At 41.0% G+C, this 24,289-nt stretch overlaps 1 protein-coding gene across 3 annotated transcripts in view; it reads left to right on the top strand.

Moving 5' to 3' along the window:
* Positions 1–24,289, top strand: part of ANXA7 (annexin A7) — a 51,677-nt gene that overhangs the window by 20,163 nt on the left and 7,225 nt on the right. For 2 of the 3 annotated variants that reach the window (XM_066244254.1, XM_066244255.1), the window contains exons 2-10: positions 3,125–3,179; positions 5,450–5,654; positions 6,959–7,060; positions 8,540–8,604; positions 9,392–9,457; positions 17,629–17,731; positions 18,306–18,400; positions 23,014–23,127; positions 23,341–23,511. In XM_066244254.1, coding sequence (XP_066100351.1) covers positions 3,126–3,179; positions 5,450–5,654; positions 6,959–7,060; positions 8,540–8,604; positions 9,392–9,457; positions 17,629–17,731; positions 18,306–18,400; positions 23,014–23,127; positions 23,341–23,511 — 975 coding nt within the window. In that variant the 5' untranslated portion in view covers position 3,125. The remainder of the gene's footprint in view (positions 1–3,124; positions 3,180–5,449; positions 5,655–6,958; positions 7,061–8,539; positions 8,605–9,391; positions 9,458–17,628; positions 17,732–18,305; positions 18,401–23,013; positions 23,128–23,340; positions 23,512–24,289) is intronic. The other variant, XM_066244257.1, reaches the window with a different exon arrangement.

Genomic DNA, 24,289 nt, shown 5'->3' with positions numbered 1-24,289 from the left:
AAGGATAGTTGTTAGAGTACAAATGAAATAGAATTAATGATGTCTTGATCATTACTGAAACTGAACATTTAAGGTTACATGCACATTCACTATATTAGGTTGAACTACAAGAATTTATTTATTTTTTTGTATGTTTTAAACAGTTGAATTTTGGCTTGACCTGTGGTGGTGTAGTGGATAAAGCATCAACCTGGAACACTGAGGTCGCCGGTTCGAAACACTGGCTTTCCTGGTCAAAGCACATATGGGAGTTGATGCTTCCTGCTCCTCCCCCCTTCTCTCTCTCTCTCCTCTTTCTAAAAATGAATAAATAAAATCTTTCTAAAAAAAGAACATAAATGGGCCCTGGCTGGTTGGCTCAGTGGTAGAGCGTCGGCCTGGCGTGCGGGGGACCCGGGTTCGATTCCTGGCCAGGGCACATAGGAGAAGTGCCCATTTGCTTCTTCACCCCCACCCCCTCCTTCCTCTCTGTCTCTTACCTCCCGCAGCCAAGGCTCCATTGGAGCAAAGATGGCCCGGGCGCTGGGGATGGCTCCTTGACCTCTGCCCCAGGCGCTAGAGTGGCTCTCATCGCGGCAGAGCGACGCCCCGGAGGGGCAGAGTATCGCCCCCTGGTGGGCAGAGCATCGCCCCTGGTGGGCGTGCCGGGTGGATCCCGGTCCGGCGCATGCGGGAGTCTGTCTGACTGTCTCTCCCCGTTTCCAGCTTCAGAAAAATACAAAAAAAAAAAAAAAAAGAACATAAATGTTTAAAAAAAATTTAAAAACAATTGAATTTCAGTTCAAGCTGATACTGTTCGCTCTACTTTTAAGTGTTTGAAATTTTCTATAATAAATAAATACCAAAAAGACAATTGGAAATTTTAACACTGACACATTGATGTTATTGTTACCATTTTAAGACAGCCCTGTTAATTAAAAAAGTTAATGTTTTCAGAGCTGTATACTGAAGTATATACAGCTTAAAATGATAGCCTGTCTTGGGTTTGTGTCAGAACAGTCTAGTGTGCTGGTGGGGAGTGAGGGAGAATATTGAAAAAATAAGATTGGCTATAAATTGGTATTTACTGTAGCTGGGTGATTAGTCTATGGGCTTTCTTATAAACTATCTTTAATTTGTGTGTGTGTGTGACAGAGACAGAGAGAGGGACAGATAGGGACAGACAGGAAGGGAGAGAGATGAGAAGCATCAGTTTTTCGTTGAAGCATCTTAGTTCATTGTTTTTGCTTTCTCATATGTGCCTTGACTGGAGGGCTATAGCAGAGAGAGTGACCCCTTGTTCAAGCCAGCGACCTTTGGGCTCAAGTCAGCAACCATGGGGTCGTGTCTATGATCCCACGCTCATGCCAGTGACCTGGTGCTCAAGCCAGATGAGCTCGCACTCAAGCCAGTGACCTCGGGGTTTTGAACCTGGGTCCTCTGTGTCCAGTCCAACGCTCTATCCACTTGGTTAGGCTAGCTGTAATTTTTAATAAGTTTGAAATTTTCCAAAAACAGAAGTTTATAAAAATAAAGAAAGCCAGGATTTAATCCAGTTATACGTATATGACTACAGAATGTTAACTTTTAGCCATTATACCAGTGTTTCCCATAATGTGGTATATCACTGTGTAAGAGGATGGCTGTGGCACATGGAAAGTATTTTAATATTTATGTATTCATTTTAATGTTACCTTCTCTTTGGCAAGGAAACTATTTAATATTTTCTATTTATGGAAGTATTGTAAAGCACCTTTGAAAACAGATTTAAGTAAAAAATATTCCATAAATAATAGTAATGGTAGTATTCAGATATGACAAAACTTGCATGGTATGAAGAGAGGAGCTTGTATGGTATGTATGGTATGAGATTGGAATATTTACTTTGCTGTATTGACTCCACTGGTACCAATGATGAAATGAAAAAAAACATTTTATCAGCTTTGCTTTTACCCCTAATATCCACATATGAATACCAGCCAAACTCCTGAAAGAGAGTGTATTCTGTACAAGACCCTATGACAGTGTTTCTCAGAGTGTGTGCCAGGGCACAATGGTGTGCCCTAGAAGATTTCCAGGTGCGCTCTATGGTATTCCAGAGAGATATATGCTTGTTGGGGACCAAAAAACCAACAGGGGTTTAGAAGTTTAGATTTTGGGGGGACAGAGGTATGGGCATTTGGCTGTAAGATGACAGTCTGCCCAACCCCCCACCTCACTTGCCTGATTAGGTTGCAAAAGGCTGTTAAGCTGTGGTGCTGGATTGTTTACACTACCCCCACGTTCCCTGGAAAGACTGGAGGCAAGTTTCTTTTATCCTTTGTTTGGTGTAAAGTTAAGATGATATGTATGGTGGGGGTTTTCTGCACTCAACACAATTAAGAGTAAAAAGAGAGGAATTCTTCAATGTATTGATGAGGAAATGAGAGTTTGCCTTTCAAATATATGCCCAAACATTAAAGAAATCGCTAGGACACATCAGGCTCATGTTTATCATAAACTCAAGAATGAAAAAACTTAACACATTCGCACTGGGACCTGCCGAATTTACTAAATCTTATTAAGAATGTATCTATTGCCTGACCTGTGGTGGCGCAGTGAATAAAGCGTCGACCTGGAAATGCTGAGGTTGCCATTTCGAAACCCTGGGCTTGCCTGGTCAAGGCACATATGAGAGTTGATGCTTCCAGCTCCTCCCCCTGTCTCTCTCTCCTCTCTGTCTCTCTCTCTCTCTCCTCTCTAAAATGAATAAATTAAAAAAAAAAAAGAATGTATCTATTATATAAAAAGATAACTTTTTTGTCTTATTTTTTAACCCCTTTTTACAAATTCTAAAAAGCATAACTCAAAAAATGTAACAAAAATGTTTTTTAATGTCAGAATAAATATAATTTTGTCATATTTTCATTTAATTACCATAAAAGCACGTTTGGACTTTCTATCTTTTTCTTTAATATTTGACTTACTTATTATAACATATTTCTCAGAAATTTGTATATAGTGCACCTACAATTACTTGTAGTATTTTAAATGCATCCCGACTTCAAAAAGTTTGACAACCAGTGCCCTATGACAATATATAAATATATCTTCAAAGGATTTAACCATTATAAGAAATTACAGAGGACACTTTTTATTGTTACAGCATGTCATATCCAGGTTATCCCCCAACGGGCTACCCACCTTTCCCTGGATATCCTGTAAGTATTGCCACTTAATTCTAAAATAGTTTATGTCCTTGAAACAGGTGTATAGGACTAACCCATGACAGATTTTACAGCTGTGCTAGAGCGGGGATCATAAACTCAAGTGCCCAGCAGAATGAGTGAAGGTGGGAGTTGTGGGGAACTAGAGAGCGTCTTGCATTACCCGTGGGAAGCCAGCAGCTCCTCAGCTTTAGTCTGAAATGGCTGTGAGGGAGGCAGACCCCATGTTGCTAGATATTCCAGTTCTTCACGTAAAGCAAGGAATCTGGATCTTACGTGAAATTGCCCCAGTTTTTTAAATTGGAACGTTAACTTTTTTAGATGTTAAATGGTAAATAAGTCAAAATGTGTGAAAGCTAAATTCATACCACAAGTCACTGGTGTTTAACCTTTGTGTTAGAAGGTTTAAAATAATTAAGAAGGACTGGACTCAGAGATATCAAATTGCAGTAGACTAGAGGGCCCTTGATTTGTAGTTCTGAGACTTAGTATTTGCAGTCCATTTTATAAATATGCTATCATGTTCTGCTGTGTTTATGCCTATACTAGGAGGATTAAACTTATAGCTGAGGCATAAGTGAGAATCATACATTTCAGTTTTATACTCATAAGTACTGAGAATAGAAAGAGAGGCCTACAGGTAAATGATAATGTACGTACCCTTATGTAAAGTGAATAGCTGGATTTATATAATAGGAGAGATAAGAATTGTGAATATGTTCCCAGATCCCTATGTACTAAACTGGACTTTGGTGACCATTTCAGTCAGTATAGGCTAATTTGCTGAAATAGACAACCCAAATATCACAATGACTTAACACAATTAAAAGTTATTTCTTCCAAACTTTGGTCTCCTGGAAGTCAATGGAGATGGGGTTGGGGGTGGGGATAAGGCTTTATTCCATATAGTCTCTCTCTCTTCTTTTTGAGAGAGAAAAAGAGAGAGAGAAACATTGATGATTTGTTCCACTTATATATGCATTCATTGGTTGATTCTTGTATGTGCCCTGACCAGGGATCAAACTTGTAACCTTGGTGTATTGAGATGATACTCTAACCAACTGATGTACCTGGCCAGGGCTGTTCATGTAGTCTTTAGGTTCCCAGGCTCCTTCCAGGTATTGGCACTACCATCCTCTAGCACCTTGGCGTCCTCTACTGGGTCCTCTGCCTTCAGCTGGCAGGTGAAGGAAAAGAAAAGAAGAAAGAGAAGAAGAGGATTGGGCAGGAGGTTTATAGGGGCTGGAAGTGGTGTATATTACTCTATCTGCATTCATTCACCAGTATTTAGTCATATGGCCCTAGTTAACTGCAGGGGTTCTGGGAAATGTAGTCTAGCTTTGTGGCCAGGGGAGGAAGTTTAATAACATGTAACAATCTCTGTGGCACTTAGCTGTTCTGGTCTGAACCCACGTCCAAAATGTCACAACCCATTTGTAACTCAGGTCACCTTTTATTTATTTATTTAATTTTTTAATTTTTTTGTATTTTTCTGAAGTTGGAAACAGGGAGGCAGTCAGACAGACTCCCACATGCACCTGACCGGGATCCAGCCGGCATGCCCACCAGGGGGCGATGCTCTGCCCATCTGGGGCATTGCTCTGTTATGACCAGAGCTATTCTAGCACCTGGGGCAGAGGCCACAGAGCCATCCCCAGCGTTTTATTCCAACTGGAGCCTGGGCCAACTTTGCTCCAGTGGAGCCTCGGCTGGAGGAGGGGAAGAGAAGAGACAGAGAGGAAGGAGAGGGGGAGGGGTGGAGAAGCAGATGGGCGCTTCTCCTGTGTGCCCTGGCCGGGAATTGAACCCGGGATTCCCGTACGCCAGGCCGATGCTCTACCACTGAGCCAACCGGCCAGGGCCAACTTTTATTTTTTTCTATTGTTCAACAGGGCAGGTGCGTTGCAGGGGAGCTATGAATTCCTTCCTTAGGGTCAAGAGGTGGATCTTTCTCATATTTCTAGGTGCTAGGAAATTGAAGGAACTAATGAGCTTTGTCAATTGTTCCTGAAGGTTTGGAAAGAACCTGGTTCTTATTTCCAAATAGAGAAATAGACCCCTGACAACAGTAGAATTAAGTTTAACTAAGATCTAACAAACTAGTGTCCTGAAAAATATAGTATATTGATAAACTAATATAAGATACTAAGAATTCTAATGTAAAAGAACAAGCTAGACTATAACAGTTATTTCTGTTTGTTTCTTTTTTTAGATGGGTCATATTTCTCTATGATTGCATTCATTTAAATTTTCTGGTTTTTCAGCCTGCGGGTCAGGAGTCTTCATTTCCCCCTCCGGGTCAGTATCCTTATCCTAGTGGCTTTCCTCCCATGGGAGGAGGTGCCTTTCCAGCAGCACCAAGTAGTGGCTACCCAGGAGCTGGAGGCTACCCTGCCCCAGGTGGTTACCCAGCCCCTGGAGGTTATCCTGGTGCCCCACAGCCAGGAGGCGCTCCATCCTATCCTGGAGGTGAGTTATGAGTTGAGGAATTCATGATGATTTGGGGTTGCTGCAGTACCTTTTCCTTCTCTCCTTTATCCTCTTTATTCCTGCTTGTTTTCTATGAGGTCAGAATAGCTCTTAGCCTACTTTCTTTCTTTCTTTTTTTTATTAAGTTAGAGGTGGGGAGGCGGAGAGACAGGCTCCCACATGCACCCTAACAGGGATCTACCTGGCCCCCTGTGTGGGGAGGTGCCCTGCCTATCTGGGGACTCTGCTCCATTGCTCCACAACCGAGCTATTTTAGTGCCTGAGGTGAGGCTATGGAGCCATCCTCAGCACCCGGGCCAACTTTGCCATTTGAGCCATGGCACAAGAGGGGAAGGGGGGGGGGAGAGAGAGAGAGAGAGAGAGAGAAAGAAGGGAGAGGGATGGAGAAGCAGATGGTCGCTTCTCCTGTGTGCCCTGATCGGGAATCAAACCCAGGATTTCCACATGCTGGCCAACACTGTACCCCTACACCAGCTGGTCAGAGCCTACTTTCTACCTTAGACAGCAAGGACATTGCTGGCAAGATAGAGGAATAAAGGTTCTCAGGGGTCCTGAAAACTAGGAGGAAGCTCAAAAATTCTGTTGCAAAAGGAATTGGAAGAAATTTCATGGTAATGAAAGACCAATATATAACAATTTGATTATTTGTAATCTTAAGAAGTGATTAAGGCATTTCAATTAGCATGATTGTGACCTTTAGGATAGTTTCATCCAAAGGTAAAAAAAAGAACTTAGTACTTTCTCTTTGTTGTGACAGTGACAGAGTCAGAGAGAGGGACAGATAGGGACAGACAGGAAGAGAGAGAGATGAGAAGCATCAATTCTTCGTTGCGGCACCTTAGTTTTTCATTGATTGCTTTCTCACATATGCCCTGACTGGGGGCTCCAGCAGACCGAGTGACCCCCTGCTCGAGCCAGCGACCTTGGGCTCAAGGTGGTGAGCCTTGCTCAAACCAGATAAGCCCGCGCTCAAGCTGGTGACCTTGGGGTCTCAAACCTGGGTCCTCCGCGTCCCAGTCCAACGCTCTATCCACTACGCCACCGCTTGGTCAGGCAAACTTAGCACTTTTATACTGTAGGTTTGTAAGGCAAATGAGTGAAGTAAAAATTTAATTTACTTTTTAATGGGGAGGGAGTTTGTGAGAAGTTGAACTTAGGCCAAAAGAGACCGAAAGCATTACTAGCATATTTTTTTCACTGTTAATAGTAAATACTTTTTTAAAGTGTCCTCTTTAATCATGAGAACTGTCATTAGAGTTTATTCTTTTCTCTGGTTCCTCCAGGCCCAGGGTTTGGAGCCCCCCCAAGCGGAGCAGGATTTTCTGGCTATCCACAGCCACCCTCACAGTCTTATGGAGGTGGCCCAGCACAGGTCCCACTACCGGGTATGTACCAACTGTCCAGAGAAAACAATAGCATGAAAATTTGAATTTTTCATTTGCCATTGAGAGAACTTAGTTTAAGTTTGGGATAGTTGTCAACAATGTTTATGCTAAGTACCTCTATAAATAATTTTAAACACATGGTTTCATGAAATTTACTTTATTATTATTGTTGTTATTAAGTGAGAGCTGGGGAGGCAGAGAGACATAGACTCCCGCATGCATCCCAACTAGGATCCACCTGGCAAGCCCCCTCCCCCGGTGGGGGGGGTTATGCTCTGCCCATCTGGGGCCATTGTTCTGTTGCTTGGCAACTGAGCTATTTTAGCACTTGAGGTGAGGACATGGTGCCATCCTAAGTGCCTGAGGACAACTTGCTTGAAGAAGCCATGGCTGCGGTAGGGGGAGAGAAAGAGAGAGAGAAAGGAGAGGATGGAGAAGCAGATGGTTGCTTCTCCTGTGTGCCCTGACAGGAAATCGAACCCAGGACTTCACACACCAGACTGATGCTCTACTGCTGAGCCAACTGGCCGGGCCAATTGTATTGATTTGATGGAAAAGTTTTATCAGTAAGATCAATGGTGGGATTCATCCAGTTTGTACCTGTTTGGCAGAACTGATACCTAATTTTTTGTTGAGTTCAGCGAACCGGTTGTTAAAATGGCACTTGTAATCAGGGTTCTCTCTAAGGTGGATGCTTGGACAGCCACCCAGTATAGAAATTACAAATTTACATTCCTTTTTTTTAATGTTCATCTGTGCAGCAGCGTATTCTAAGTGCCCATAGTAATGTTCATTCTGTCCATGAGTGAAAAAAATTGCAAGTGAGGATGCCAATCAAGAAGCAATATGGAAATATCTTAAATAACAGTTTTATTGTTTTTGTCAGGTATTAATATTTTTTCATCAGTATTTTAAAACTCTTATAACATAATCTAGTTTTATGTACCTCTTTTATCGTTCTTATTTAAGTATTAAATGCATGAAATAATTAACTACCTTTTGGTATATCATTTTTTTAGACTTAAAACAGTTGTTAGGGCAGAGAACCAGTTGTTAAATTATTTGAATACCACCACTGAATAAGATCGAAATAAGGACCCACTTTTTCAATTTAAAAAAGTAATGTTCCAAAGTCAAAAAGCAAAACCTTCAGAAAAACATCTTTGCTCACTTCTATACCACAAATGAAACAACCTCGAGAACTGTCCTGACATTCTTTCTTTTCAGATGGAGTGAGAATTTAATCTGGTTTAATTGTTTTAAAAAGTATTATTTGTTAGGATATTATATAGCACATGGAATATTTTAAAAGGTTCTTATGACCAAAGTTTGTTTTAGATTTAGTAAATTATACAAAATTATCCTAGTGAATAACAAAATGTGAATATTCTCATATATATCCATATTCATAATAACCAATGCTGTTTTGAAATATTAAACCATATAAGACCTGTTTGCTGTATGTTTCTAAACATGTAGGTGGTTTTCCTGGAGGACAGATGCCTTCTCAGTATCCTGGAGGACAAGCTCCTTACCCTAGTCAGGTATTTTTCTCCCACCTTTTACATTTAGTCAGGATAACTAGGTAATGCCAAAGAAGAGTGCCACTCTACTGCCACATTAGAGGTGTCCATGAAGCAGATGAGATGGTCTAGACCAGTGGTAGTCAACCTGGTCCCTACGGCCCCCTAGTGGACGTTCCAGCTTTCATGGTGGGCAGTAGTGGAGCAACCAAAGTATAAATAAAAAGATAGGTTTCTATAGTAAGTTGATTTATAAAGATTTATTCTGCAAAACTTAGTGAAAATCTGACATAAACTACTTGGTAAGTAATTATTATATGCTTTAACTTGCTGTAACTTTGCTTTATAAATTTTGTAAAGTAAAGTTACTTCCCTACTTTATAAATCACCATTACTGTGGAACCGGTGGGCAGTTAGAAAATTTTACTACTAACAGAGATACAAAAGTGGGCGGTAGGTATAAAAAGGTTGACTACCCCTGGCCTATAATATCAGTTAAGACTTTAAACCTTGCTTCTTATAGAGTCCATGCTCTCTTTGGTTTATTTGTTTTAAGCAGTATCCTGATGACTTTGACAAGACAAACATAGGTCCCTTCTCACAGGTGATGATATAATACACACACCTTTTTCATAGAGGTTCACTTGGGCTCTTAGCATGGGTTTTAGTTCTTTTTTTTTCTGTTCTCTTGCTGGCAGTTTATAAATAGGAACTTGGGTGACTGGGTGATTGGTATATCTGGCACTGTTTTATGAATTGTGGTTTTGCTTTCCATTTTTACCTTTATAACTTTCTACTCTTCTTGCAGATCAGTACAGAATCCTTTCCTTCCTATCCTGTTTTCTCTCCTGTTTCTTTGGATTATAGCAGTGAAGTGAGTAAGGTTTTCTAATGTTCACTAATTACTAGGTTTCCTACATTTGTTTCTGATTTCTTGTTATTTGTCTCTCACCACTTTCTCCTGAGGGCTCAACTGTATCTGATTTACCTTTATGTGTCCTTGTGGTGCTTGTCCGGGCTTTAAGCATGGAGACAATTAATTGTCTATTGAATTAATTTCTCAATAGCCTCAGAAGGTGTTCTGTATGTCAAATCTTTGCCCTATCTCTGTATAGCACCTTGTCTTAATATTAAATTTTATTCTTTAATTGCCTTGTTAATTGTTTATGTCCTGAGCAAGTTACTAGGAATATAAAGTGTCATTTTATGTTACCTTTGTTTTTCTTATTTATTTTTATATTGTCTATTCATAAAGATCTAGCATTTCAATCTTTTTTTAAAGGCTGAGGTGGGAGAGGGATTACAATACTAGAAGAGAAATACCATAGCTCTTTTTTGGCTGGCTTTCCTGATTTGAGGAATTTGAGTTCCAGAGAGATTAAGAAACTTGTCCAAGGCCACACAGCTAGTGAAAGACAAAGCTGAGACTAGATCCTTAGCTGTTCTGACTCCCAGACCAATGGTCTGTCTCCCTGTCACACATTCTGCTTTACTGATACTGAGAATAATATTCTTCCTAAGCACATTGTTTCTAATCCATTTTTATTGTTGAAGTTGATTGTTATTTGTATTATAAATCTGTTGCTATTTTAATTATTTGTTATGAAAATTTTTTATTTTTAGTTGAAGTATTTATATGATTTTGGAGACATTATTTTATGATTGAATAGGAAAGATTTTTAAACATAAGACACTAAAACATACAAGCAGCTTACTTTGTGTAACAATTACCACCTTAAGATAGAACTAAAACTAGTAGATGGAAGTTAAAAGAGTGGTAGGTTTTAGAAGAGCTTTTACATGGAAGTGGAATAGGCTACCTTGTGAGGGGTGAGCTCTGTCACTGAAAATCCTCCCTCGGGTAAAAATTGGTTGGTGTGTACATGTGTGAAGATGTAAAGAAAATTTCTGTATTGGTTGGGCATTTTGGCCAGGTAACTCTTTTGATTGACCTAATTCTAATTTTATGGCAGTTTTTCAGTAGGAAGATTGAAATCAAATGGGTTTCAAAGATTGGAAGTTTTATTGGCAGATAGTGTGGCTTTGCTGTGTGGAGAAGTTTCCCTTCTTAGAGTTTTGACCTAAACAACATGGATCCTGATTTCTTTGAACTTAGTATAATGTCTGAAGTTTTTTTTTTGTTTTTTTTTTTTTACAGAGAGCGAGTCAGAGAGAGGGATAGACAGGGACAGACAGACAGGAACAGAGAGAGAGAGATGAGAAGCATCAATCATTAGTTTTTCATTGTGTGTTGCAAACACCTTAGTTGTTCGATTGCTTTCTCATGTGCCTTGACCGCGGGCCTTCAGCAGACCGAGCAACCCCTTGCTGGAGCCAGCGATCTTGGATTCAAGCTGGTGGGCCTTTTGCTCAAACCAGATGAGCCCGCGCTCAAGCTGGCGACCTCGGGGTCTCGAACCTGGGTCCTCTGCATCCCAGTCCAGCGCTCTATCCACTGCGCCACCGCCTGGTCAGGCTGAAGTTTTGTTTTGTTTTTTTCTACAGAGAGAGGGATAGACAGGGACAGACAGACAGGAACAGAGAGAGATGAGAAGCATCAATCATTAGTTTTTTATTGCGTGTTGCAACACCTTAGTTGTTCATTGATTGCTTTCTCACATGTGCCTTGACCACAGGCCTTCAGCTGACTAAGTAACCCCTTGCTGGAGCCAGTGACCCTGGGTTCAAGCTGGTGGGATTTTTGCTCAAACCAGATGAGCCCGTGCTCAAGCTGGCGACCTCGGGGTCTCGAACCTGGGTCCTCTGCATCCCAGTCCGACGCTCTATCCACTGCGCCACTGCCTGGTCAGGCTTTTTTTTCTTTTTTTAGTGAGAGTAGGGGCAGAGACAGACTCCTGCATGTGCCCCAACCACTAGTGGGCGGTGCGCTGCCCATCTGGGGCCCTTGCTCCATTGCAGCCGGAGCCATTTTTTAGCGCCTGACCATGGAGCATCCTCAGTGCCCAGGCCAACTCGTTCTAATTGAGCCTTTGCTGCAGGAGGGGAGGAGAAGAGAGAGAGAAGCAGGGGAGGGGGTGGAGAAGCAGATGGGCACTTCTTCTATATGCCCTGACCAGGAATCAAACCCAGGACATCCACATGGTGGGCTGACCCTCTACCACTGAGCCAGCTGGCCAGGACCTGAAGTATTCTTGAGAAAGATTCATTTCAAACTAGACTTTCAACAAAATTTAAATAACAAAACTGGTTTTTCTTTAGAGATGCAAAATGGAATTTTTATTTTTTTAAGAAGCAATGGAATGACAAAATGAGAATCATCAAACAGTACTTGATGTCTAGTCTATAGTGTATTTTAAACTTTCTCTTACTGTGTCTATCTAGTACAATATATTATAAACAAAGGCTAATTCCCTATTTAGGATTTTACTGACAGTGATTGCATCAAAGGAAACTTAGTTTCTTGATACATTAAGATTTGTATAGCCTGGCCTGTGGTGGCAGCACAGTGGATATAGTGTTGACCTGGAATGCTGAAGTCGCCAGTTGAAACCCTGGGCTTGCCTAGTCAAGGCACATACTACAAGCAATCAATGAACAACTAAAGTAAAGCAGCTGTGAATTGATACTTCTCACTCCCCCTGCCCTCTCTGTAAAATCAATGAATAAAATAAAGATTTGTGTAAAGACAGTACGTTGAAAAATATTTATACTTTGATATTTTCTATAAGAATAATTTTAGTTGTTCCTTAAAACCATTATACAAACATTTCTTGTTAGTTCTCTGCTTACATTCTTTGCTTAGAAACTTGTAAAGGATTGGTTGGTAAAGCTTATTGGTAGAAGAAAATGTTGACATAAGAGCGTAGATGAGTGGAAGGAATTATTGACCATAAAAATGTTTGTTGAATGATGGGTGTCTCCTTCTCCCCATTTACTTTGGTCCCACAAGTGCTGACATATTGCTGCATTCAGTGGTTATAAGTCTGAATACAGCTTCTATTGTCTAAAAAGCAATTGAATCACTTTATATCATATTTGAGATTATGTCGATTGAATGTTTAAATAAAATTTTAAGAGATAGTGAGCTAAAGAAAATATATTATTAAAATTGAATTAAAAAAATATGATAGGATATCATCTTGTTTCATTCCATCCCTCTTAAGCTCTGATTTCAGTATTTTAAAGAAAACTATTGAATTGTTTCATAGCTTCACACTTTAATTTTTTTTTTTACTTTTAATTTTGAATTTCAGACTTATAAAAAGTTGCAAAAAATGTGCTTAGAATTTCTGTAGACTCTTTACTCAGATTCTTCAAATGTGCATTCCTTACATAAACAATACAGTGATCAAAATCAGGAAATTACAGTGATGTAATATTATGTATTATCCTACCTGTAGACCTTGTTCACATTTCACTAATTGCTCCTGTAATGCCCTTTTCTGGTTCAGGATCAAATCTAGGATGAAATATTTTATTTGTCATGTCTCTTAAATTTCTTTTAATATGAAACAATCTTTTTTCTTTTTAGTGTGTTGGGGTGGAGACATGAGGGAAGAGAGATGAGAAGCATCAACTTGTAGTTGTGGCATTTGAGTTGTTCATTGATTGTTTCTCATATGTATCTTTCCGGGAGTTGGGGGTAGTGGCGGCAGGGGGCTTTAGCTGAGCAGTAATCCCTTGCTCAAGCCAGTGACCTTTGGGCTCAAGCCAGCGACCATGGAATCAATGTTGATGAGCCTGCACTCAAGCCGGCAACCTCAGGATTTTGAACCTGGAACCTCAGTATCCCAGATGGATGCTCTTATCCAGTGCACCACTGCTGGTCAGGCAAAACAGTCTTTTTTTTTTTTTTTTTTTTTTAATTTACTTATTGATTTGAGAGATGAAGGAAGAGAGAGAGAGAAAGAGAAACATCAATTTGTTCCACTTATTTATGCATTCATTAGTTGATTCTTTATAGTACATGTGTCTTGACCGGGATCAACCTGTAACCTAGGCATATCCAGAGGTTGCTCCAACCAACTGAGCTACTTAGCCAGGGCAATATGAAACAATCTTTAGTTATTGTTGTTCATGACCTTGACACTTTCAAACACCACTACAAACTGTTATTTTGTAGTATATTCCTTCATTTGAGTTCATCTGGTATTCCTTATGATGAAATTCAGGTTATGCCATTTGGGCAGGAATACTGTAGAAATGATATTCTGTCCCCAGTGCATTGTATCAGGAGGCACTTACTGACTTATTCTGTTATTGATGGTAATTGATTTTGATCAAACTTTTTTTTAACTTTTTTTGTGTGTGTATGACAGAGTCAGATAGGGACAGACAGGAAGGGAGAGAGATGAGAAGCGTCAATTCTTTGTTGCGGCACCTTTGTTCATTGATTGCTTTCTCATACATGCCTTGACTGGGGAGCTCCAGCAGACTGATTGACCCCCTGCTTGAACCAGCAACCTTGGGCTCAAGCTGGTGAGCCTTGCTCAAACCAGATGAGCCCGCGCTCAAGCTGGTGACCTCAGGGCCTCGAACCTGGGTCCTCTACATCTCAGTCCGATGCTCTATCCACTGTGCCACTGCTTGGTCAGGCATTGATCAACCTTTTACTCACTAATTTTAATACCATTGTGATTCTTGCCTAGATAATTATTCCTGTGGTATTTGTCATGTGGTAATTTTTTTTATAACACATCTTTTTTATTTTTATTTATTTATTTATTTATTTTAAATATTTTATTTATTGATATTTAGAGAGAGGGGAGAGAGAGAGAGAAGGGGGAGGAGCAGGAAGCATCAACTCCCATATGTGCCTTGACCAGGCAAGCCCAAGGTTTCGAACCAGCAACCTCAGTGTTCCAGGTCGACGCTCTATCCCACTGCGCCACCACAGGTCTTTTTTAGATTTTATGTATTCATTTTTAGAGAGAGAAGTGGGGGAGGAGCAGGAAGCATCAACTTCCATGTGTGTCTTGACCAGGCAAGCCCAGGGCTTCAAACTGGTGACCTCAGAGTTCCAGGTTGATACTTGATCCACTGTGCCACCACAGGCCAGGCTGTCATGTGGTAATTTAAAAAAAATTCCTCATAGATTTCTATTTTAAAAATACAGTCTGGTCCTGGCTGGTTGGGTCAGTGTTAGAGTGTTGGCCCGGCATGTGGATGGTCTCGGGTTCAATTCCTGGTCAGGGCACACAGGAGAAGCAACCCTTCCCCCTCCCCCCCATCCCCTGCTGCAGCCATGGCTCGATTTGTTTGAGAGAGTTGGCCTCGGACACTGAGGATGGCTCTGTCACCTCTACCTCAGGCCCCATTTCATAGCAATGGAGCAATGGCCTCAGATTGACAGAGCATTATCCTCTAGTGGGCTTGCTAGGTAGATCCCGGTCAGGGCACATGTGGGAGTCTGTCTCTTTGCCTCCCCTCAGAAAAAAAAAATACAGTTTTTATTTTGCTTTCTGGTTTATTTCTTTATAAAAGTCTATGAAGACTATTATACCTCCTAGAATCTCTAATTATCACTTTCATTTTGGGCCTTTTTTTTTTTAAAGGAGAAGTCAAAGTGCCAGTGGTCAGGTTTATTAAACCAAAATGTGAATGTACACTCTCAGTTAATAAACCACTAGCCTGAGTACTAAACAAAAAAGAAACAAACAGTCCTGGCTGGTTGGCTCAGTAGTAGAATGTTGGCCCAGCATGGGGATGTCCCAGGTTTGATTCCCAGTCAGGGCACACAGGAGGATCAACCATCTGCTTCTCCCCTCATCTTTCTCCCTGTTCTCTCCCTCTTCCCTTCCCACAACCATGGCTCAGTTGGTTTGAGTGCACTGCCCTGGGTTAGCTAAGAATAGCTCCATGGAGCCTTCACCTCAGGCACTAAAAATAGCTTGGTTGTGAGCATGGCCCCAGATGGACAGAGCATCGGCCCCAGATGGGGGTTGCCAGGTGGATTCTGGTTGGGGCACATGTGGGAGTCTTGTCTCTCTTATTTCCCCACCTCTCACTTGGAAAAGAAGAAAAAAGAAAAGAAAAAGAAAAAAACAAAGTACACTCTCAGAGAGAAACAGTGGGCAAGTTGGAGAGAGCAGCTTGCCTTTGTGCTTTTTTTTTTAGTGGGGGGCGACACAGACAGGAAGGGAGAGAGATAAGAAGCACTAATTCTTTGTTGTAGCACCTTAGTTGTTCATTGATTGTGTTCTCATATATGCTTTGACTTGGGGGGGGGAACTTCAGCTGAGCCAGTGACCCCCTTGCTCAAGCCAGGACCACACACTCAAGCCAGCGACCCCTTGCGCAAGCTGGTGAGCCCACACTCAAGTTGGCAACCTTGGGGTTTCAAAACTGGGTTCTCTGTGCCCCAGGCTGACATTCTATCCACTATACCACCACCTGGTCAGGCTGTGCTTTTCTTAATATACATGGTTTTATTTCATGTCTAATAATCAGGGCTCATAAAGGAAATGAAGAGTTGTTTACAAAATTGAATTGCTTATTCAAAATTTCATTGGGCTACTCATGTTCTACTTTATTAAAGCCATTACTATATTCTTGTCTTTAAATCAAGCACTGCCACTCATTCCACACTATTCAGTGGTCATTTCTTTTTTCGCCTCCTATTCTATTGAGAAGGAATTCCAAGTGGAATTTGAAGGTTCTCAGTCTCCTTACAGAGGGATTCACTGTAGCCCCTGCTTATCTTAATCCTTGGCATCTTCTTTCATTCCTCTCCTTACTTCTAAACATATCATATATTCAAAGGAATACCAAGTGGGATTCAAGGCATTGGAAGATTGTGACTAATTTCATAAGCTTTACTAATCTGAAAGTTTGGTGTCTGACTCTCTATTGTCAGGAGGGTGATAGGTCTTTCCTGCCTGTTCCAGAATGAGCCCTGATAACAAAATGCTCATATCCTTGTCCTAAAACCCAAACACTGGCCTCTTTGCCTAGAGTTTTGACTGAGGAAGTCTTAAGTTATCTTCTCAGCAGAATCCTCACTTGGATTTTGTTTTTTGAATTTTTATGAGTTGGCCTTGACCAGTTAACTCAGTGATAGAGTGTCTGCCTGGCATGTGGATGTCCCAAGTTCAGTTCCTGGTCAGGGCACACAGGAGAAGCAATATCTGCTTCTCCATCCCTCCCCCTCTCACTTCTCTCTCTTTCTTCCCCTCTCTCTTTCCCTCCCTCTTTCCCTCCTGTGGCCATGGCTTGATTGGTATGAGTTGGCCCTGGGTGTTGAGGATGGCTCCATGGCCTCTGCCTCAGGCACTAAGAAGAGCTCAGTTGCTGAACAATAGAACAAAGCCACAGATGGGCAGAGCATCACCTCTAGTGGGCTTGCTGGGTGGATCCCAATCGGACACATGTGAGAGTCTGTCTCTCTGCTTTCCCTCCTCTCACTGAATATAAAAACAACAAGAAAATTTTTTTATGAATTTATTTGAGGCAAACTGAGGACATATTGCCAAGGAACAAACTTTCAAATATTTTTTGGGTTATTTTTTAATTTGCATTTTTTGTTGTTGCTAAAGAAAGTGAACGTTTTTTTTCATATTATTTTTTCTCAAGTTGGTTTTTTTTTTGTATTTTTCCAAAGTGAGAAGTGGGGGGAGAGGGGATTGCAGTCAGACAGATTCTCGCATGCGCCTGACTGGGATCCACCCGGCATGCCCACCAGGGGGCGAGGCTCAGCCCATCTAGGGCGTTTCTCCGCTGCAATCGGAGCCATTCTAGCGCCTGAGGCAGAGGTCATGGAGCCATTCTCAGCATCCGGGCCAACTTTGCTCCAATGGAGCCTTGGCTGTGGGAGGGGAAGAGAGAGATAGAGAGGAAGAAGAGGGGGAAGGGTGGAGAAGCAGATGGGTTCTTCTCCTGTGTGCCCTGGCTGAGAATTGAACCCGGGACTTCCACATGCCGGGCCGATGCTCTACTGCTGAGCCAATTGGCCAGGGCCTCTCCAGTTTTATTGAGAAATGATTGACATATGACATTGTATTAGTTTTAGGTGTACAACATAATGATTTAATATATGTGTATAATCACCACAATGACTGACTTAAATTTCATGCCTCTTGTTCTCAGCCTGCTGCAATGACTCTGGGGACCCAGGGAACAATTCGACCAGCTGCCAACTTTGATGCTATGAGAGATGCAGAAATTCTCCGTAAAGCAATGAAAGGTTTTGGTAAGGAAAATAGGTTTTTGTCTTATTTGTAATAAGTTTAAGTGATTAAAGTGAAAATAAACTTTATATCATAAACCAGGGATAGTCAACCTTTTTATACCTACTGCCCAATTTTGTATCTCTGTTAGTAGTAAAATTTTCTAACCACTCACCGGTTCCACAGTAATGGTGATTTATATAGTAGGGAAGTAACTTTACTTTATAAAATTTATAAAGTAGAGTTACAGCAAGTTAAAGCATATAATAATAATTACTTACCAAGTATAAATACTTTATGTCGGGTTTTCGCTAAATTTGGCAGAATAAATCCTTATAAAACAACTTACTATAGTTAAATCTATTTATTTATACTTTGGTTGCTCTGCTACCGCCCACCATGAAAGTTGGAATGCCTTCGAGTGGACGGTAGGGACCAGGTTGACCACCACTGTCATAAACCAAGCTTTTGTGGCAGCCTGTGTGTACTCACCTCAGTTTAATCTGGCTCTGGGTGCCTTGGAAGCATCTAAGAGATGTCCTTGGGGAGCACCCAACACAGACTTTATCCTTATGTTATCATGTATGGTTCTTTCAGGGACCGATGAACAAGCAATTGTGGATGTTGTTGCCAACCGTTCCAACGATCAAAGACAAAAAATTAAAGCAGCTTTTAAGACTATGTATGGAAAGGTATTTCTTTTTTCTTGACTGAGCATGAACAGTGACCTATATAGACCCAGTATTCATGTCAGGTTGGATATTATTTTTTTATTAGTACTGATGGAACAAAATAGAGACAGCTATATTTCAGAGACCTCCAGGAGTGGTGTATTCGTTATTTTTTTCTCTTAAAAACCTTTTTAAAAAATTCTAGAGTAGTCCTTGATCTTATAGTGATAGCTTATATTATGTCTGGTATGTGATAGATGTTCAGTAGTCCTGTATTTATGACTCTATGGAACTTCCTGCCATTCTCTGCACATATCATGATCTTTTATACTTCTGTGTTTGATATATCTTTGTATATGTTGGCCTAGAGCACCTTTTTTCTTTTTCTGCATGGCAAACAACTTCCACAGAATTTGGCTTAATTTAGCTACTCTGTGAAGTTTCTCTCATTGCTCTGGGCAGGATTTATCTACTTCTTTACTGTGGTCCATAGCGTTTTGTAAAACCAGCTATAACTAATCTCACTATCACCCTCCAAAACTGAGCCTTCCTCAGGCAAACCATGTCGTTTATATTAATGTTTCTGTTTATAGCACCAAGTCCAGGAACAATAACCAGTATCCACTTCCTAAATATTTGTAGAATGGATGATTTGTGACTAAACCTAGCAAGATGCTATCTATGGCTAAAAAGTGCCATTGCCTCTCAGCTATAAAGGGAAAAGTGGGTAACATTCATTTGCCATTTACCTTGGAATCCTAAAAATATCCTAAAATCCTCTGGGTCCAGTTCACTTTTCTCAGAATGGGAGTGAAGGTCCTCAGGTGGTCCAACATTGCCTGTTCTGTTCTGCTCTTCCTCTTCTGCCCAGCCCAAATCCGCATCTTTAGTCTTAAGGCTTATTAAATGACACAGATTCTATATTTCCTCAGGGCTTAGCGTCAGACTCACTTCTCTCATAAAGATATATTTCATATTATGAGTTTTTTTAGTTTATAGACAGTCTATGCTATGCCATTCTGAATATTCTCATATTTCACTTCAGAATTAAAACTAAATTCACAGCCTTTTTTTTTTTATCCCCAACCACCTTTTCTTTTAAATTCCTATTAATTAATAAAAATACTATTCTTTTAGGCTGTCATGGTCTTCTCTGATTCCTATTCTTTTTTTTAAATTTAAATTTATTTACGATTTTAGAGAGACAAAAACATCAATCTGTTTCTGTTGTGCCCTGACCGGGGATTGAACCAGCAACCTCTATTTATCTATACAATGTTCTAACCAACCAAGTTACCTGGCCAGAGCTGATTCCTATTTTTTATCAATCAGTTTATTCAGTGCCTACTATATGCCAGGTACTGCTTTGTTCTAGCAACTGGTTATTGACTAAATTTTATTGATCTAGTCTGTAAAGGGACTCTTTAAAAAGCCCCTTCATAGCCTTTTTTTTTTTTTTTTTTTAATTTTTTGTGACAGAGTCAGACAGAGGAACATACAGGGACAGACAGCCAGGAAGGGAGAGAGATGAGAAGCATCAATTCTTCATTGCGGTGCCTTAGTTGTTCATTGATTGTTTTCTCATATGTGCCTTGACTGGGGGGGCTATAGCAGACCCAGTGACTCCTTGCTCGAGCCAGTGACCTTGGACTCAAGCTGGTGAGCCTTGCTCAAACCAGATGAGCCCGTGCTCAAGCTGGCAACCTTGGGGGTCTTGAACCTAGGTCTTCCGCGTCCCAGTCCGACGCTCTATCCACTGCGCCACTGCCTAGTCAGGCTCTTCATAGCCTTTTAAATTTTTTTAAATAATTCTTTTTCAACTATAGTTGACATATAATATTGGGTTGGGGAATAATTTCGTAGCGTTTTTACCGAAGACTTTTATTTAAACAAAAAACAATAATTATATCAATAAGTTAATCAATTATATATTCGCCGTTGCTGTTTACAACCTCTTCCCACCTCTCGACCAATTTGTTGATGCCGTTCCGCCAAAAATCGCCTGGTCTGGTGTCAAAGAAGTTGTTGAGCCAGTTTTTAAGGACCTCTTTGTTATTGAAGGTAACACCCTTCATATGGTTTGACAGGGAGCAGAAAAGATGGTAATCGGTCAGTGCAAGGTCCAGAGAATACGGCGGATGCTGAAGGACCTCCCATTCGAGCTCTTGGAGTGCGGCTTTGACGACTTATGCAACATGGGGCCTGGCGTTGTCGTGAAGGAGTATGGTTTAACCATGTCAATCAGGTCTTTTCAGTCGAATAGCCTCATTCACGCGGTGTAGCTGGGCAATGTAGAGCTCCTTGTTGACCGTGGCATTCTTTTCGAGCATTTCCCAGTTCTTCGTCGAATTCAGAAGGCCTTCCGTTGCGGCATGTGTCATCGACGTCAAAGTCACCATTTTTGAACTTTGCAAACCATTTCCGTGCTGTAGACTCGCCTATGACACCTTCTCCATACACATCGCAAATGTCCTGGGCTGCTTCGGCAGCTTTTTGATCTCGATGAAAAGCAAAGAAGAGCAGGTGTCGAAAATGTTGATTTTTGCCTCCTGGGTATTCCATTTCTAAGCCTCAAAACTAATAAAAAATTAAATAACTCAAAAATACAATTAACATAGTTTTGTAGAACAGAAAGAGTTTTATCGAATGAATACTTACCCTTTGCCAAACAGCAAACAAATCGTTGTAAAATAAAAGAAAATATAAAAACGCTACGAACTTATTCCCCAACCCAATATTTTTTTCAGGTATACACATAATGATTAGAGTTATATAACTTAAAAGTGATCACCCCGATAAATTTAGTACCCATCTGACACCTCACAGATTATTATATTGTAGTATTATTGACTGTATTCCCTATGGTATACTTTACATCCCCATGACTATTTTGTAACTTCTTACTTTGTACTTCTTAACCCCTTCCCCTTTTTCACCCACTTCCATTGCCACCACTGAGGTTCAAGCCTTTCTTAGTTTTTACCTAAATATTTTAGTAGCCTAAATGTTCTCATCTATAGGCCCTCTGTTATCATAGTCCATACTGCCTGTTGTTGCCACATCAATGTCATTTTTTTGCACACAAGTTTCCAGCGGCTCCTCCAGCATGCAGAATTAAATTCACATTCTTTAGCTTGGTATTCAATTAATAATACGAGTATTTAGTTACAACTTCAATTTACTAATCTGTGAAAACATTCCCCTCTAACAAAATTGGTCATCTTATTGTTCCATTGAACAAACTTTGTCCGTTCATGCCTATAATGGTTCTCAACCTCAGTTGATCATCATAATCTCCTTTAGAACTTAACACATGCAGGGAGCATTTGAGATCCTCCTACCTGGCATATGTCATCAGTTTAGCTCAAATAAACTTATAAAAATTAAAAACAAAACAAAACAGAAAACATGCAGAATCTCTGAGTGTTCCTCCTCAACATCAATTTTTGTTTGTATGTTTTTTGAAGGGATTTATTTATTTATTTATTTTTATTTTTCTGAAGTTGGAAACGGGGAGGCAGTCGGACAGACTCCTGCATGCACCCGACCAGGATCCACCGGCATGCCCACCAGGGGGTGATGCTCTGTTGCAACCAGGGCCATTCTAGCGCCTGAGGCAGAGACCATAGAGCTGTCCTCAGCGCCCGGGCCAACTTTGCTCCAATGAAGCCTTGGCTGCTGGAGGGGAAGAGAGAGACAGAGAGGAAGGAGAGGGGGAGGGGTGGAGAAGCAGATGGGCGCTTCTCCTGTGTGCCCTGGCCGGGAATCAAACCCGGGACTCCTGCACGCCAGGCTGATGCTCTACCACTGAGCCAACCAGCCAGGGGAATTTTTGTTTTTAAGAAAAATTCCACAGATGCTTTTAATGCATAGCCAGCCAGGGCTGGGAACCACTTTTCTGTTCCATGTTTGTTTTTCCTTCTTGCCTGAAATACCTTTCTTCCTTTTTGCCTGCTAATTTTTATTTCTGCTTAAAGATCTGGAATTAAAGCTTTCTCTGCTTCCTGTGGCGTACTTGACCTTTTTCTGTTTCAACTTTTTCTGTTATTTATTTCTATGCTACTTACTCATCTGGTGCTGGAGTACAGGCTACCTTACACATATTATCACTTTTTAGCTGTTTATCTTATTTTTCCAAATGAGAACACGATGATGAGGATTTCTACTTTCTCATAGAACAAGAATAGTTTCTTATACTAATATCTTTTATCCCTTTGTTCACTTGAATTATTCATTGGTTTGCAAAACCACACAGGTTTCAAGTGCACAGCTCAACACACCACCATCTGCCCACTACCTCTGCCCTCTCTCCCTAGCAATGTCTCTGTCCCCATTTTCCCCACCTCTTCCCACCTCTACCTAGTCCCCATCCCACTTCCCTTTGGCCATTCATGTATCTCTTGTCTTTGTACCTGGTATAGTGGTAGAACTACAGTATAATTAGTTTATTGATAGACTGAATAAAATACATCTGTTTGAGTGTAACCAACTTCAAGTGTAGATTTTAATTTATGTCTTGGTAGATAATATTCATATTTGAAATTTAAGTTTTCATAAAGGGATTCAATTTCATTTAATCTAAGCAAAAGAATTTGGAGAGCACATATACTTAGTATGTACTTATAATTAAACAGGATTTAATCAAAGATCTCAAGTCAGAGTTAAGTGGAAATATGGAAGAACTGATTCTTGCCCTGTTCATGCCAACTACATATTATGATGCCTGGAGTTTACGGAATGCAATGAAGGTACTGTGTGTCACTTACTTTGAATATTTATCCATTTTTTAAAAACCCACAAATTGTGGCAGTTCTGGAGTCAATACATTATTTGTATCTCTGACTATATAGAGCTTTTCAGGTTGGAGGCCAAAGAAATATTTGGTGGAAGAGCAAGATTTAATAACATTCAGAGATTTTGTTTTACTTTTGTATAATTCTTCCTTTCTTTATTTCATACAGGGAGCAGGAACTCAGGAACGTGTATTGATTGAAATTTTATGCACAAGAACTAATCAGGAAATCCAAGAAATTGTTAGATGTTATCAGTCAGAATTTGGACGAGACCTTGAAAAGGACATTAGGTCAGATACATCAGGGCATTTTGAACGTTTACTTGTGTCTATGTGCCAGGTGAGTACAGTATGAATGTGTGAGGGTGGAGGAACACTGTTCATTGCCCCTTGAGAGTGAGCATTTTTATTCCTTTTAATATTTGGCCACCTTGGAGTCTTGCCACCTTTAAGAGGGACAGTGCAAACCCCGTGTACAAATTTCTTTGTAGTCACTGTTGAGTAAATCTGGCTTTTGAAGGAATCAACAATTAACCTCTTTACAGTTGTATGGAATCAGAAATCAATTAACCTCTTTACAGTTGTATGCAATCAGAAATTGAAGCTGTGTCTTAGGATGGGGATGAATCTGTGTTTTTATGCTTAGCATTGTTCTGCCAGTTAAGTTGTACCATTAGCTAAAGATATGCAGGACTCAGCCCTGGCCGGTTGGCTCAGTGGTAGAGCGTCGGCCTGGCGTGCAGGAGTCCCGGGTTCGATTCCCGGCCAGGGCACATAGGAGAAGCGCCCGTCTGCCTCTCCACCCCTCCCTCTCTCCCTCCTCTCTGACTCTCTCTTCCCCTCCCGCAGCCGAGGCTCCATTGGAGCAAAAGATGGCCCGGGCGCTGGGGATGGCTCCTTGGCCTCTGCCCCAGGCAGTAGAGTGGCTCTGGTTGCGACAGAGCGACGCCCCGGATGGGCAGAGCATCGCCCCCTGGTGGGCGTGCCGGGTGGATCCCGGTCGGGCGCATGCGGGAGTCTGTCTGACTGCCTCCCTGTTTCCAGCTTCAGAAAAATACAAAAAAAAATTAAAAAAAAAAAAAGATATGCAGGACTGCCATGGAAGGGCTACACAGGTA

This window comes from Saccopteryx bilineata, chromosome 9, assembly GCF_036850765.1.
Source record: "Saccopteryx bilineata isolate mSacBil1 chromosome 9, mSacBil1_pri_phased_curated, whole genome shotgun sequence".
In the NCBI taxonomy this organism is placed as follows: domain Eukaryota; kingdom Metazoa; phylum Chordata; class Mammalia; order Chiroptera; family Emballonuridae; genus Saccopteryx; species Saccopteryx bilineata.
This window is presented reverse-complemented; position numbering and strand designations above follow the sequence as displayed.